At 40.9% G+C, this 17,371-nt stretch overlaps 1 protein-coding gene across 2 annotated transcripts in view; it reads right to left on the bottom strand.

The window, feature by feature from the left end:
* oxr1a (oxidation resistance 1a) overlaps positions 1-17,371 on the bottom strand; it is a 168,129-nt gene that overhangs the window by 137,283 nt on the left and 13,475 nt on the right. For both annotated transcript variants that reach the window (XM_040013142.1, XM_040013145.1), the window contains exon 2: positions 12,244-12,329. In XM_040013142.1, the coding sequence (XP_039869076.1) occupies positions 12,244-12,260 (17 nt within the window). In that variant the 5' untranslated portion in view covers positions 12,261-12,329. The remainder of the gene's footprint in view (positions 1-12,243; positions 12,330-17,371) is intronic.

Here is a 17,371-nt window from a genome sequence, read left to right as displayed (position 1 = left end):
CCAAGAACGCTGGGTAACAGACATGTTATGAATAGTCGCACCGCTAGCCTCCAGTGATGTATAGACTGAATTCATCCTGAAAAAGCATCAATAAAAGCCCTGAATTTCTGACACGTTAGCCCGGTTTACACAGCTGACAGCAAGACACAGCAATACAAAAAGGCACCAAAGAGAGCAGCGACTTGTCTAATATCTCAGGGGTTTGGACTTGACATTTCTGGGCTTGATGGAATGCACTTTCCACATTTTCAGACTTAAAAACTATAATTAACGTTAAAAGCTGCACTTAATATCTTCATATTGGCTCAGATGACTAAATGTAATGGAAAAGGCATCCCTCTGTGATTCAGTGACCCTTTTACGAGTTCAGTAGCATTTGGAGCGTCTAAAGCTGCGTTATGACTTTTCTTTATGATCCTGCTCATGTGTGTAAAGCAAACAGGAAGTACGCCAGTTCAACCAGCAGGTCTTACATTCTCTCTAATGCACATGCACCAAGAGCTTCCTTCATGGGTTCCTCATGCAGCCACAGTTTATAAAGGCGTGGCCAGGCTGAGACAATTACTCACACTAATATGTCGCAGTAACTGTTTTGTGTGGCAAATTTCTCTATGCCAAGTGGTGAATATGCACCATGAAATTGCATACATAATAAGATCATGTTGATAACACTTCATTTAAAAAAAATTTGAAGTAGAATTGTTGCCATTGTTGATAAAGCTTATAAGTAGGGCTGGGCCATATTATGCCGTTCACGGTAATACCGGTACAATGTTAGGCAACGATAAGAAAATGAAATATCGCGCTAGAATATGGGTACAGTGCCTTTGTTTTCATACGCACATGGCCGAAAAAGCACCACGGCAACAGAGAATGAGAAGGGGGAAAGCGGATTGTTGAGTGAAGCGGATGAACAAGAATTGGTTTGTAAAAATGGTGCCACTTCAGTGATGTGGAACTGGTTTGGTGTTTGTCCGTCAGATACACAACAAAGCACATTTTTTTTGTAGAACATGCAAGCGGGCTGTAGTTCTTGCCGTATTTGTCGGACTAAGGTGCTCGTAAATCTGGGAGTAATCTGGGTCCTAAACTCCGTCCGTTTCAGGTCAAAGTAAAACGAACACTGCAGCATCACTGACAGTTAAAAACTATCCAAATTCTTTCATCTTTAATAAAACGATCAGCATTGCTGCTTTACCGGGTGTAACTATGAAGTTTAACATCCAGGCATCTATGAAAACAGAATTTATTACATTCAATGGAGTTAGAAGTTAGCAGGAAGTTAGCGGAAGTTAGCGCGCTAGTTTCGCTAGTTACCTAAGCATGATATAGCATGTTCTGACTGAGAGATTTCTGAAAAAATTAAAACGTACAGCTCTGTTATCACTTCCAACCAGGGGCGGATCTAGAGAAATTTTCTTGGGGTGGCATGAGGGTGGCAAAGAAATCAAATGGGGTGGCAAAATCAAAGCCTTTTTCCCCCCCCAAACACACATGCAGGTGGTTACATATGGTTAAAATGATTCAAATGCAGTAAGTATACACGTTTTTCATATAAATATAGTCTATAACTTAATTATTGTCTGTAGCCCACATAATTACACACTTTAGTTACATAAAACATGTCAGTTTTGATTCTATGTACTGTATAGCCTGTATAATAAATAAACATGTAGCCCAATAAGTATAAAATCCAGAAAGCTACACAACACGGGGTGGTTCATTTACAAACACAAGTCTAACTTAAGTTTCACACTGGTTTTGTTAGAAAACAATCAAATTGTTACATGCTTAAATTACACAAAATGTCAGAAATCTGCACTGTCATGAACAAAAATTTAAACCTAATTTTTCATGATTTGTTGGATTAACCCACTGAGGTCTGAAATACAACCGACCATTTTTGACTCCTTTTGAGTTTACGTTTGTAGTTCACCCTCAGATTCCATCCATCCATCTTCATCCGCTTTATCCGGGGCCGCGGGGGCAGCAGCCTAAGCAGAGAAGCCCAGACCTCCCTCTCCCCAGCCACCTCCTCCAGCTTATCCGGGGGAACACCAAGGCGTTCCCAGGCCAGCCGAGAGATATAATCTCTCCAGCGTGTCCTGGGTCTGCCCCGGGGCCTCCTCCCGGTGGGACATGCCCGGAACACCAACCCCAGGAGGCGCCCAGGAGGCATCCTTGTCAGATGCCCGAACCACCTCAGCTGGCTCCTTTCGATGTGGAGGAGCAGCGGCTTCACTCTGAGCCCCTCCCGGATGGCCGAACCTCTCACCCTATCTCTAAGGGAGAGGCCAGCCACCCTTCGGAGGAAGCTCATTTCCGCCGCTTGTGTCCACGATCTCGTTCTTTCGGTGCCTTACCCACAGCTCGTGGCCATAGGTGAGGGTAGGGACGTAGTTCGACCGGTAAATTTGGAGCTTCGCCTTTACACTCAGCTCCCTCTTCACCACGACGGACCGGTGCAGCGTCCGCATCACTGCAGCCGCTGCACCAATCCATCTGTCGATCTCCGGCTCCCTTCTCCCATCACTTGCGAACAAGACCCCGAGATACTTGAACTCCTCCACTTGGGGCAGGAACTCATCCCCGACCCGGAGTGGGCACTCCACCCTTTTCCAGCTAAGGTGAGTAGTTGAGAATATCCTGAACTTTTCTGTATGGAAGCACTGCTGTTTTTGCTGCTGTTAGCAGCTGTTAGCCAGAATTACTGGAACTTTCTTTGAAATCCATGTAACATTTCTGGACTCGGACACTTAGAAAAACCTCTTAACGTAATCACACTGGTTATCAGAGGGAAATGTGATCTTTAGGACACTCGAGCCTAAAATTGGCATAATGTTAGCTTATAACTAGCTGTTGTTGTGGTTCAACCAGCTGTCCAGAGACAGGAAGTTGGCATTTCTAGACAATATCAGAATTTATGCACATTTTTGTGTATTGGAACCTTGGCTTCAGTTAAGGAGATACAGCTTGAGGTGAGGAGTAAGAGTTACAGCATTAATTGCATTGCCTTCTTTGTGTTTTCCCTTCCTTGGTGAAGGGGACCCCTTTGCAGATGATGAAACATAGGTATGATCCTTCTTATCTTGAGTTAAAAGTTGCAGACACAAATTAAATTTGCCTCCATGGCAAACAAACGTCTGTAAGTTCTCTTTTCCTGCACTTTTGGTGTGCTATGTATAGCAGGGCTCTAGACTAACTTTTTCCCATGGGCATACCGGTACGCCTAACTTTAAAAAGTTAGGCGTACCGGCACAAAAGTTAGGCGCACACAAATTTTATAATAATTTATATAATATAATGTGTTTTTCTGGATACACTGTGCTTTTTCAGCATTCAAAGATTGATGACACCGTGTCAGAGCACTGGCTATCGCATTTGCAACCAAATTGGTCGCACTCTAGAGCCCTGTATAGGATCATATACATAAAATTCAATTAGGCGGAACGGCGATGTTCATCTCAGCCACTGCATTAAAGATGGTGGGGCAAGATGACAAACTGGAAACCGCTCACATGTATTTTTAATTCATTAAGTTCATTAGCATACATAAATTTGTTGGTAGACATAATTACACAATATTAAATGTATATTTATGAGGACAACATTATTTTCTTCAATTTAATTCCTCTCAAAAATTTACATCAACTTTAAGGTTGATGTTTGAGTAACTGCAATTGAGCTGCCAAATAAATCATATTTTGTCTTGTTTTGGGTTTTTATTTTTTGTTCTGCATGCACATGTACTACAACAACTTTACAGCCTTTCTCCACACAACACTAAAGCACACATCTGATGAAAACCCAAATTATACTAGCTGTACCCTTTAATAAGGTCACCATTCTTCTAAATAATAGTCTAGAAAAGGCCACAGCCACTTTAGCTATTTGAACTCAAAGAACACCAATCTAAGCCTAATAGTGTCTAAAGCAGGAGGACACAACCAGTTTTCAGACTAATAGAGTGCACTCCAAAAGGGACCAAGGCCATGTGTTTTAGACAACCACAATCTGCCCTCGTCATGGCAGCTGTGTGGTGCAGCACACGAGGCTGGGATTTTAGTAGGCGACACTCAGTAAGCTCTAACCTTCAAGCACGACAGAAAGCGCCATGTTGTCGTCAAGCCTGACAGACTGTGATCCAGTCCGGCGGCCGTAATGCTCGGCACGTGAGAAGGGATGTGACTTGATCTCTGGCCACTGATTATCGACCATCACTTGACCAAATTCGTCTGCAGACAGAATGCAACAAACTCTCTTCAAATTGCATGTAAAATCGATGGTTAAATCGACCGCTGGCTTCAGTCAATAAGAGAAGTTAGGCTGAACAAAGCTCTCATTATACAGAGAAAGTGAGTTGTGCAGACAAGGCGATGTGGAAGATAACACTGAGTGACATTTAATATCATCAGTTAATGAAAAGATGATAATACAGTTTAACTCCTGATATAATGTACAGACGCGCTTTCTGTGACATTTAGCATATCTGAGAACATGTAGATAGTTTGTGGGGCACATTCAGTGGCACACTAACACACACACACACACACACCCACAGACAAGACCTTTTTCCTTCATATTCATGCAGTCTTACTTTGTGCAGGCCCACGGGGGGAAAAACACAAAAAAGAAAAAACAGGAGAATTAATGCGTTCCTTGACATTTGATCCAACCCTCTTCCCTGTGTCAGCAGAAATCCAACTCCTCATCACTTTGCTGCAGAGTTTAGTAGTCCTCAGTCTCTTTTACTGATGCTGTCACTTCCTACGTCCACGATCTGCTGCATCGGAAGCTTCCTGATCAAAATGCTGCTGCCATCGGCACTCTCCGACTAAGCAGTGCAGGTAAAGGCTAACTGGGGCGTCTCCGGACAAAACGGTGATTGTATCCACAGTGTTCTCACAGACTTGCATAGCAGATGCAGTGTTTTTAGTGTCACTAGAGTGCACTTCATTACCGTGAGAGTTCATACCAAGTTTGAGGTTTATTGACTGTCACTTAAAAGGCAACACGTCTGCACTGCATTCTGATCTTCTGAGCTTTACATCTGTCTGAGCCTTTTCTAAGATGGATTACGCCCTGTTTGATGGTTCGACATCAGAGCTAAATGGCAAGTCTGGAGAGAAACGCTTGTCTTTTATCAATTAGAGGCTGACATCAAAAACCTGACAGCTACCTTTGATTTAATTCCTCAACAGATGAAATTTTTTGCCATTAACCGCCAACGCGGCTGCACCAGCAAAGAATCTTTATTTACATCACAGAGTCTGTGTGTTGCATTGTGACTATATACCTGGTTATATGGGTCACAATACTGACATAAAAAGTCGGTATGCCCACTGTAGTAATTAAACTTTGTTTGCGAGTGAATCTCATATCACCAGTTAAATGTTTCTATCACCATGACACAGTGTAATGCTGTGCTCAGGAAATCAGTTGTGCGCTATAAACTACAGTGGTCACATGATTGCTCACGCTCTGCTTCTCTCTAACACTAATCACCATCGCTGACAGGTGCACTGTCGCAAGACTGTAATTTTCCACATCTACAAAAAGTGACATTTAGTTACCAAAGGCAAATTAATGGGTTTGACTTTTTCACTTCATGAGAGAAATTTTTAAAGGCTCTTTGGAGGTACATAAATTTCCAATTCACAGACAAAAAAAACTGTGGTAGACAGTAACTATAATGTGCTACACTGTAGATATAAGGAGTAATTCTGCATGTAGCTTTGGCAATAATCTCTCATTGCAAAGGGAAGCAGTGTTGTACATCTATTCAAATCAACTGCTATTCAATTTTAGTTATATAGCACATCATATATATAGATGACCTGCTATAAGCAAGCACATGCCGACAGTGGGAAGAAAGAAACCTCCAGCAGAATCAGGCTCAGACAGGACAAAGATACACTGTGGAGCCAGAGATGAATAATAACTGATGGTTAAATGCAGAGTGGAGTATAAACACATAGTGAGTGAAAAAGGAAGCACTCATGCGGCCTTGGCCTATTGCAGCATAACGAAGTGGGTTCAATGTCACCTGATCCAGCCTCAACTATAAGCTTTATCAAAAAGAAAGGTTTTAAGCTGATGTGGAATGAACGGTATTTCATGCTAGGGCTGTTTGATATAACGATATATATGGGACGACGATATAAAAACGTCTATCGTTTCATTTTACGCTATCATTTATTTCGTGGTGTCGCAAAATAAACTGTTTACGGCAATATTTTTTCATCGTTTTGATGGTCACTGTAGTGGCTATATTAATTTCTTAAAGTTCTCTCTTTCTCTTATATTTAATATAACCACACTACGGACGGACAAGCGCCTGTTTTTATTTGTCGTTAGCAACAACGATGGTAAAACCATCGCGTGTCCGCTTGTTTATTTTCCACATAAACCTTTCACAATAAAGCTCAAGATCCTGTTGAGACTTTTCAAAATAAACTGAATCATGTGAAAGAGTGTGCAGATAAGAGCCGCCAGGTGCTAAAAAATAAACCTTAGACGTTAGAACAGGCTTTTCCCCGCAGCACACCGTGTAATAAATACTTACAAAGAAAACGGCGGCCGTTACAACTTATGTCTAAAAATGTATAGTTTAATGCATCGGTTAAAACACTCAACTCCAGGTACACGACGCCCAGCTGGAAACACTTCCCGCAAGTCGAGCTGCCCGAGATTCACAGAATTTACAGAAAATGTTACATTTTTGTGATTTATATCGTTATCGGACGATAGATGTCTTATATCGGGATATGAGATTTTGGTCATATCGCACAGCCCTATTTCATGCTACTGGGAGCCTTCAAAGGTGAAACAGGAGCCTATACTGATCTTTGGTGATGTAAGATTTCTTTTCTTTGTCATCTGACCAACCTAAAGGCTTATTTACTGGTTTTGTTACTGTCTGACCATTCTTGTTTTTCCTCCAGTCTGACTTCAAAGCTGTGAGTACAGTTTTATATTAGGTGAAAAGAATCATGAGTACAACTACTAAGATAAGATTAACAAATTAAAATTTGTGTTAAAAAGCAAAAGACTATAGAACAAAGTAGAAACAATGTTTTGCTTACTGCACAGCCGCCTGAGTTAAAATGCTGACTGGAGCCACTGTGGCGTCCTGTGATTTGATTATAATGGACAGCTTCAAGCCATTTATAAAACACTATTTTCCACTGGCCAGGTTACAGTATAATTAAATACACAAACTCACTTAGTATTCAAGTCAATCAATCACGTACAGTCCAACCTGATGTAAATTACATTACCGAGTCCTCAAAGCAAAACATGGATGATGCTTGAATGAGTGACTCACAGACACACTGTTGCAACATTTTTCAAGGTCAGTCCAAGGAGAGTCAGTGTGCAGCATCAGGGTGGCAGCCTGTAAATCGTGATTGGATCAGCAGGCCTTTATGGGGGGTTAACACATCCCTGCATGCGCTCTACTTCCCTCGCCATTCTCTTCCCCTGCATACTTAAGTAATCGAGCGCAAGCTCCTTTTATGTCGATCAAAAGTTCGGAGCTACCTACAGTCAGCCGACAATTTCTCCTTATAAAGGTCAAGATTCATCAGGGGGTCAATGTCAGCTGAGACATCTGGTTAAGTATATCATTGCCAGCAAGTCATTACAAGCTTAACTAACATGACGAAGCATGAATGAGGCATGCTTTATATATATATACTTGAATGAGGATAGAGGTTCAGTCCTGTCATCACTGTACAAAAGTTTGTCAAGGGCAAACTGTGCATACAATGAGAGAGTGTGTGGTGTGGCAGGTAATAATAAAGGTGTTTACTTTCTTTATTGTTTGGAATTGTTTGTCATGAGTCACCCAGTGACAGTGCCACCCAGGCAAGCATCTTTCCACGATGTGTCACCGTAACGTGACGTCCCACACAGTATATTTGGCACACTTCCCGACCAAACGACAGCGCTGTATTCATTCTTTAACTTCTGGGAAATGTGTGGACAGATTTGGCAAATATCTCTTCAGGTTAGCCATTTTGCCTTTAACCAGTCCAACTCATACTGGGGTAATTTCATTGCAGCTCCCACTGAAAGCAATTAGAGGTCCGGTTGTGTCATGTTGTCTCTCCGAGATCTCTGCGTGAGCTACCGCCAGCACTGACACTTACTTCCTGTTCCCATCCTGGCAGTTTCTGAAAAAAAAACCCCCCAAAAAAAAAAAAACCTGGAAGGCAGCTTGAAATGATGACCTGACATGACTGACAACCAAGGGCGGACTTTGTGACAGTCAACACCTCCACAGCCCGGGATAATAATACTAAGTGACTCCGACTGGAAATCCTGGGATCAAGCTAAGGCTCTGCTGTTTTTAAGAGAATGTACTGCAAACAGATTCACATGATTCACATAAATAAATGTTTGTTATTAATATGTGAGCAAGTGTGAGAGCAGAAGCCTAATTTTATTGTTACCTTTCGAGTGTGTGCATCCCTACTGATGACATTTAGATGTGAAAAGTTACAAAGATGAGGCAGCCTTAAATAAATAATTCAAAAAAAGCCAGAAACATGGTAGCAAAAGCCCTTTTCCACCTACACTGGTTCTACTAACTGCAGGCAGGAGTCATGCATGAAACCTTTTTTGCTTGGAGAAAAGACAAAAATAGACAAAGTACGAAACGTAAGACTTCTGTGCAAAGGTTGCTACAAAAAGGGTTGTACTTATTCTGAAGCTCTGAAATGATCATAACAGAAAACTGATGTGTATTCACTTTTTTTTTTCTCCTTTTTTTAAAAACAGGATTCATTGATATGCAAAACTTTCCAACTGGCCATAGTCTGTACAACAACTGATGAATGCCAATATATTGTATGCGCAGTGCATGCAGCTATGCCCCGAGGCTGCACACACCATTTCCGACAAAAGCAATCATGGGAGGGATGCTGCGGATTAATAATACAGAATTGCATTATTTTGTTTTAAACCGGACAAAACCAGGCAAAGGATGCTTCTGTTTGCGTTAAACAATTACAAATACACTAGTAGTACATGGCCATTGTGCCTTCCGCCCATAAAACATATTTACTGACACTGCTTTTAAGCACCAACTGGACAATCAGTCAACTACCAATTGGCAAAGTGATGTACAGCTGACTTATATACACATTCTTTGGATGTGTGTTGGTGATCCCTCACTTGCCCTTCTGAACTAAATCAGGAAGCAGACTGGCTGTTTGTTAGAAGTAATGCAAGCTCTAGCCATGCATCTCTCTGATCTGTTCAGATATCCACACAGATGTGGTATCCCAGATATTGATGATAAACCAATCAGCAATCAGTGGATCAAAGCTGCAAGCAGAAAACCGATAAGGCAATTTCCATATAAGTTAACTAGCTAGCTGGATTCATTAAACTTAGATACAGAAATATGGTGAATGACACACGGACAACAATAACTTTGATTAAGATTTTTTTGTCGTTGTTGTAAGCTACATGTTCTTAACAGCTACAGATTTCGCTGCCGGTTCAGTTGGCCCAAAAAGGAAATGAGGTTTGAGTGCCATATCCATGCGTCTCCACCAAGAAAATATAATGAAAAGTCAAAGGAGGTGCAGCTCTTCTCTTTATGGAGCTCCATGAAGCATGTGTACCATGGCAGATTTTAAAAAAGTAACCCAAATTCATAACTGTGGTGCGTCGCTTCATAAACGTTCCCATCCAGAATGAAAGACTCAGATTAACGGCGCTCCAGTTGCATTTTAATGAGCATATGTAAACACAAACAATCAAGCTGTGGAGATTTTGCACTCTCAGCTTATCTACAACAATGAAACAGAGAAGGGAGCACTGAGCAAAGACACCATCACAAGCACTCAGGATTTACAGCTCTGCCTCTGGTGCACACTCTTAACTCCATCAAAATCGAAGGTAATCGGCTATTTTAACACGACTGTGCGATTAGAGTTTAATAAAAGCATTTTACAGGCATGCCAACTTTTTAATTACAGCTGTTGGAAATGACTCAGTGAAAGAAAAAAAAAAGGAGAAAACCATTATTAAAACACACACGAGTAAAGCCACAAAAGCATTCAGGGATCTCTGACAGGCACACAGGAGCCACTTTACATCTCGTTCAGCAGTTTAGCCGAGGAAAAATGCTTTGTTTCGTATTCAGCAAAAAAGTGAATGAGATTTTGTAGTGTTTGAATTTAAAGATGGCATCTTTTTTTTTTACAGCTATTCCGAGCATATCCGTGTCATCTACTGTGCTGACACAGCTCCCAAAAGACGGAGGGCCGGTTTGGTTTAATCATCCTCTCAATGACAGCGTGATGATCAGACACAGTGTAAGGAGACACGTGGACGTGACAGCGCCCAACACATTATCCTACAGCTTTCTTACTTCTCAGCAAAAAGTTCACACTGTAAATACATTCGTTCGTGCTGACACATTGTCCAAAAAAAAAAATCTTGGTAATTTACATTTCAATGTGTGACAATCAAAATGTTGCAGTAATCAATATTTTACCAGGCCACTGGCAACTTTTTCAGTGCAAGTCGAGACTTCAGAAGAAAACGATGACCAAATCTCTAATCACAGGGTTTGTTGCCACCAGTATTAATTCCCATATGGGACCAGTGGGTCTGTCTGTAGTATGCAAGTCAAAAAGTTCTCAGATGAAAACCTTTTTCAGAGCTGTTATAGCTGATCAATCCTGACCAGTTTATTGAACTAAACCAGCGGTCCCCAACCTTTTTTGCGCCACGGACCGGTTTATGCCCGACAATATTTTCGCGGACCGGCCTTTAGGGTGTCGCGGATAAATACAACACAATCAAACCAGTAGCGGTACCAAAAAAAGAAGATTTATTCATAACACACGGGAAAAGACCCAGGGAACCGAGCTAATCATAAAAACGCCAAAAAAAATAACGATAAAATCCTTGAAAACCATAAATTTCACACACGAGCCTCAACTCTCGCGACCCGGTACCAAACGGCCCGGTGGTTGGGAACTGCTGAACTAAACCTGTATGAACCTCTCTGAACTGAAGCACTCTTGGATGATTTTATTAAACAGTTTTCCTTCTTTTTCTTTTCAGATAATTTTTATTCAGTATCAGTTTATTTATTTTTACGTGATATTTTTTTTTTTTTTACTATGGATGGGATAAAAAAAGACTCTTGTTATATACACTGCTTAAAAAAAATTAAAGGAACACTTAGAGGGAAACTGTAAACAAATCTGAGCTTAATGGGATAAAAAAAAATCCTGCTGGATATCTATACTGATATGGAGTGTGTAATGTGTTAGGAACAAAAGGATCCCACATCCTTTGACAGATATGAAATAGTCCTGTGTTTAAAACATCTCACTCATTAAATTCTTTGTCTTTTGTTCTAGAAAAAGGCTTTCCACATGGATATTTCGCCATACACTGATACACTTCCTGTTGAAAAAATACATTCATGGGGGCAGCCATTTCTCCACAAGACCTCCCTTGGTTATTGAGCTGCAAGCTCTGAAAACAAGCCTGCACATTATAACCTTATCGATTGAAAATGCACTATTAGAAATCCTGGGATTAATTATTCAAAGGGAATTAATTAGCACTTTCAGAGGGAGACTGAATGAGCTGCTGTGAGTAATCAACCCAACACAAGAGAAACGTAAACCAACCCAGAGCTATGAAGCGTAACACACGGGATTGAAACATTAAGAGAAAGAACCAAAAACATTCTGCTTCATGACACCTAAACCATTTTACATAATAGCTTAGCAAGGTGACCACTTCTACCTCCCATTCAACATCAAGAAAAAGCCAGAGCGATAAATGATTTATGCAGACCGTACACTACCACACGCCACATTAAAAATACAAAATGTACACACAACCGAGGGCTACTGTAAACTGGGCTTTCTAAATTTCCCGCTGAAGCTGTTTACACTATTAGCATAGATTTGTTAAGTGGAAATACAAACTATATGAATATGAGCTCAGATACTGTATCCAAGATGAGAGACTGCAACAGAAAAAAAAGAATCTTTTTTTTTGGTGATTTTTGACCTGAAATCAACCATTACCTTTCTTCGCGTCAAAGTCATGTGTGGATCATAGCGGAACAGAAATGTCAGCCACTATCAGCACAAACCATTTTAAAATGCCGAGATTTCCCTGTGTGCGCGTGTGTCTGTGTGCGTGTGTGTGGTTTTTTATGACCAAATAAGAATTGATCAAAAGTGACATTGTGCCAACCTTTTGGTGCTGAACATCTTGGCAGAGTCTTCTTTCTCCTGCTCAGAGGCTTTGGGAGGTCAGGGTTTGATGCTGCCCTTTGAAACCTGCAGGAAGCACACAAACACACACATGAGTACAAAGCAAAAAGACAGAGGCAGGGGAGAGAAGGAGATAACGATGAGATTTTCAGCATCACAGTCGAGCCCCCCCACCAAGTTGTCTGAAAGCCTTGGCCACGCTGACCTCAGCGGCCTCCATCAGCTGGCCTCCGACTGAGCGATTCAAATTGACTGGGCATGGCAGGAGGGAACAAGCAGAGCAGAACTGGGCCAACATGACAAAGACAATGCATGGAGTCAAATGGCAGCTTTAATAATTATTTGCCTTACCCCGCCACAACAAAACCCATTTAAAGCAGAACGGCATTAATTTGCACTGAAGCTCAACTGGAACAACAAGGAACAACTAAAGTATAATTAAAGGGGGGGGGGCTATAATTATCTATCTCTGTATATCTTTCTTGACACACATACATTATATATATATATATATATATATATATATATATATATATATATATATATATATATATATACAGTAAATGTGTGCGTGTGTGGTTATATAGACAAACATTTTACATGTGATTAAGTAAGAGATTTTGTAATTGCATCTCCAAACTGAGTTTCTCTGTGTCTCTCATATACCGTTCTATTACTACCCACCACACTGGTAATATCTGACAGGTTAGCCTCTGCTCTTTTATGTAAAGGTTATCAGAAACTGTGGAGGATGTAAATGAAGATAGGGTTCAATAATTAATGCCAAGGTCTATACAGGCCTCAGTTCTCACCCTCTGCAGTCTGTAATGAGACGAGTGGAGATGAGCAAAAAAAGGAGGGAGGAGCAGGGAAGCGATTAAAGGGGCCACCTCAGTCCTATCTGGCCTCTCTCGCCCCTCTATCACTCAGACACGCGGGCATGTGCGAACATGCACTTCGACTCATTTATAACAGCTGAAGGGTGTTTCCTCCCTCGTACACGTTGGCGAAGAGCAGCGGGGTGTTGAGCGAACAGGCAGAAAGGTTAACAAAGTAGTGTGACACTGGAAACATCTGATAATTCATTCAGGTGACATGGAGACAGTGGAAGTACCCGGGTCTGTGACTAATCTAAGGCTGCGCCGCGGCCAACTTTGTTCCTTCCAGGATTCGTAGACGCTCTGAGCACGGGCACGAAGCCACGAGTAAAAATGATTCTTATTATCATGTCTGGCAGACCGAGCTTGCAACAACATTATTTGAGACAGCGTCCTGTTAATTGCTCTGACAGTGTAATATTTTCAAACGATGTAAACTTCTATAATGCAATTAAGAAAATGAAGGATTAGACTAGTGTCACTGTTAGAAGCCAAACAAAACAGACAGTAATTCAGATAAGGGTAAATTCTGTCACCGGGCTTCCACAGCATCAGAAAGTGGCTCAAGAGCTTCACATGAAAAAGGCTAAGGATCTGTAACCATCCCAAAGATTCCAAGTGGACATGTTAAAGCCTGCTGAACTCAGTTCCCCAACCTGCTGCTGGAACCACAGTATAAACGGAGTTATCACTTATTGCATGTCCCAAACATGACAGCGTAACAGCTACTGAAAGAAGCACTTGAGTGTCGTTTTTAATGGTTGTGCACATCCCACTTCTTGTAATATGGTGCACGCTGCAAGTTCTCCATGATGTGATACATAAAGGTATGAATTACAGTATGGACAGAGTTCACTGCTAAGTTGAAAAAGATGAGACATATTTGACAAAGCTTTGGAAAAATCTCCACGACTGCTTTGCTTCCTGTTTCATCTTGTTCTGATTTCTACTACACTATTAAACCTGTGATTTTTTTTCTGAGCAGCAACAAGCAACAACCATTGTTTAGACCACTGGAGCAAGTGAAGGGCACGTCCAGTACAACAGCAAATCATGCTGAGTACATTATGTCAGGTAATGGCACCGTGTTGGCTATAATAGGGATACAGATGAAACCTAAAGCACATAAACAAATTTGGGTTAGGCTGAGGTCTATGTAAGATGGCAACTTGCCACAGCTGAAGCTACCCAGTGAAAGCAGAGTTACAAGAGGAGCTTTTCCTTGTCTGCCTTAACTGCCTTATGACTTTTAGTGACACCCCACTTTTCATGTATAGGGTTTAATGTGATGTCGGCCCAGCCTTTACAGCTATAACAGCCTTGAATGCAACTGCTAAGCCGTGAAAGCGTATTCCAAGAAGCTCTTTACGCCGTTGTTCCCAGTCACTTTCACTTTGTTATAATACCACTAACAGCTGGCAGTGGAATATTTAGTAGTGAGGAAATTTCACAACTGGACTTGTTGCACAGGTGGCATCCTATCACAGTATCACGCTGGAAGTCACTGAGCTCCTGAGAACAACGCATTCTTTCACATGTTTGTAGAAACAGTCTGCATGCCTAGGTCGTTGATTTTAAACACCTGTGACCGTGGAAGTGATTGGAAAACCTGGATTCAAGGATTTGTATGGGTAAGTGAATACTTTTGGCAGTATAGTGTATGTTTATGGGAATTATGCCAGTGTGAAAAAAGCTGAAATCATCCTTTGACAACCTACTGGGACTTGAAAGCAGCATTTAACTTTGTTACTCATTCTGCGCGGTGTCGCTGCAATAGGAGAAAACGAGTTTGCAATTAGAGCCAAATATTAGAATTACACGCTCACTTATAAACGTGAACACATTTCGTCCTGCCCACGCCCTCCTGAATAAGCCACCAAAAAGAAAAGAAAATCTGCTGAGGAAAACAGCACGGCTAATGTCAGTTTGGAGGCAAACTAGCCAATTAGTCTGTCAGCTGCAGCTCACTGAACAGCATATAAACACACCAGAAAATGTCACTTCAGCCTGTTTAGATGCTGGTGTGGTCCTTACTCTTCAATCCCATCGTCTACCAATGACTCGCAGAACAACTTTGTTTACTTTGTCTTCTGTTCCCCTGCTGGGACTCAGCCTGCTTGCTGCTGCCAATCAAACGGAGGCAGACACACCTACCCAGCTGTGGAGACACAAAGAGAAAGTTTCTAATAAAAAGCCAGCGTCTTTTCTCCCCCCTTCCTTTCTTTCATATAGTTTCTTCTAAACAACCCGACTTTGGACTGCATGCTTTTAAACTGACAAAATGTCAGTCTCACATTGGTACGAGTAAAAAGGTTGAGATAGCTCAAGCCAAAACTGTGTGGTGACTGATGCTACGACAATGCATCAGTGTTTTTTTCTACCAGCTGTACTTCCAAAACATTTCATACCATAAACGCAGCAGGTGGACACTAATAAAAACCTTACCACAAAGGGTTGCAGGTACATGCACAGTGAAAGGCAATTATTTTAAAATATTTCATTTCATTAAAGCGAACTGTTTATCTAATTTGAGAGAAAAATTCAGAGCCCAGGGAATACAGACAGATAATTTCAAAGAGTCCCACAATTGCCTTCCCCATTGCTGTTAAAATGTGACTCATCCTCGCATTCGTCACAGTGTCGCAGGGCCTTAAAATGATTACAGAGCACCTCACCAAACCCTGCGCTGCCCTCAGAAAAATAACAAACCGCCGAGCTTTCAAGGGTTGACAGTAAAAGACAAAAACTGAAAATGTTAGATTTTTTTCTAAGTGTGAGGCCAGCTTCAAAGCCAGACTAATAAGTGTCCTTTTATTTAAAGCAACATATTATATAACAAGAAAAGAAAAAGGATGCCAGTATGAAATTCAGATAAGGATGAATTAAAATGGACCCAGCATTTCTTTTTTGTGAGCTGTGAACATATTGAATATCTAAATGAAGCTCTTTTTTTTTTTTTTGTATTTACATTTTCTAAAGCTAAAGCCTGTACAGACCACAAGCTTTCTTTAGTGATGTGCACATTGCTGATGATGTAGACCCTGTTGTTGTCACAAGCTAAGGCCGGCACAAACTGGTGGCTGGCAACAATTGTTCTTCACCAGGGGAGCTAACAATTATGTCCCAGCAGTAAGAGTACCAAATGTGCACTAGGAGAAGGAGTTCTTTTTACTGAACCATGCAAAGACTTACTGTTATCATTAACAGATTTGATTTTGTATCAGTCAACAGCATCAAATTTCAAATCAGTTTCAGTACAGCTTTAAAGATAACTGTAATAAATTAATTGAATATGTGGTGTTGATTTATTAAGAAATGCAGATAAACATTACTTAGTCTTGGGGTATGTAAATAAGGAAATCACCAGTCATTGAAATAAGACGTAAGTTTAAAATAGTTTATTAGGCAAACTAATAATAATAGAAATTATAATTTTCTTTTGTAAAGACCTGTGAAATATTAAGTACAGACACACCCATAAACAGTACATAAACGATGGAGGTAGCCACTTTGACGTCATTCAATTCAATTCCAATTTTTATAGTGTCAGATCACAATAACAATCACTTCAAGGCACGTGATATTGTAAGGTATCGGCCCTACAATAACACAGAGAAAACCCCAATAATCAGAGGAACCCCTGTTAGCAAACACTTGGCAATAGTGGGAAGGAAAAACTCCCTTTAACAGGAAGAAAAGTCAGTTTAGGCATGAGAGAAGAAAACTGATAAGTAACATGATACATAATACCAATGTGAAGCCATAAGCCACAACATTGAATGAGACAGCAAAACAGTTGACGCTGTCTTTTCTAATAGGCCAATATGAGTCAACAAGGAAGACTGTGATGTTCAGCTAACACACTGTAAGTGATGATCATGGCGTAGACCTTTTACTCACGTTAGCTAATTATAATATTAAGTCTATCGTTATCCAAGACGAACATATATGCTCTTAGGTTAGCTTTTCTTCAAGTTGATAATGCCACCATAAGAAGCTAAATTCACTAAAGATTATTAGTGTGGATATTTTCTGTCACCAGTGCATGAACAGACACCACAACAATGCAAGAATGGAGCCATGTGGTTTCTCCTGGCATGAGTGGACCTCATCTCCTTCTATCTCTATGGCCAGAACCGTGTTTGAAAATGTTTTCCTGCCGAGCTTCATTAAGTCAGCCTTGTGTTTCAGCTTAATTGTCTGGCCATGCAGAGCATCCTGACAAACACT

This window comes from Simochromis diagramma, unplaced genomic scaffold (genome assembly GCF_900408965.1).
Source record: "Simochromis diagramma unplaced genomic scaffold, fSimDia1.1 OVJJ01000618.1, whole genome shotgun sequence".
Lineage (NCBI taxonomy): Eukaryota > Metazoa > Chordata > Actinopteri > Cichliformes > Cichlidae > Simochromis > Simochromis diagramma.
This window is presented reverse-complemented; position numbering and strand designations above follow the sequence as displayed.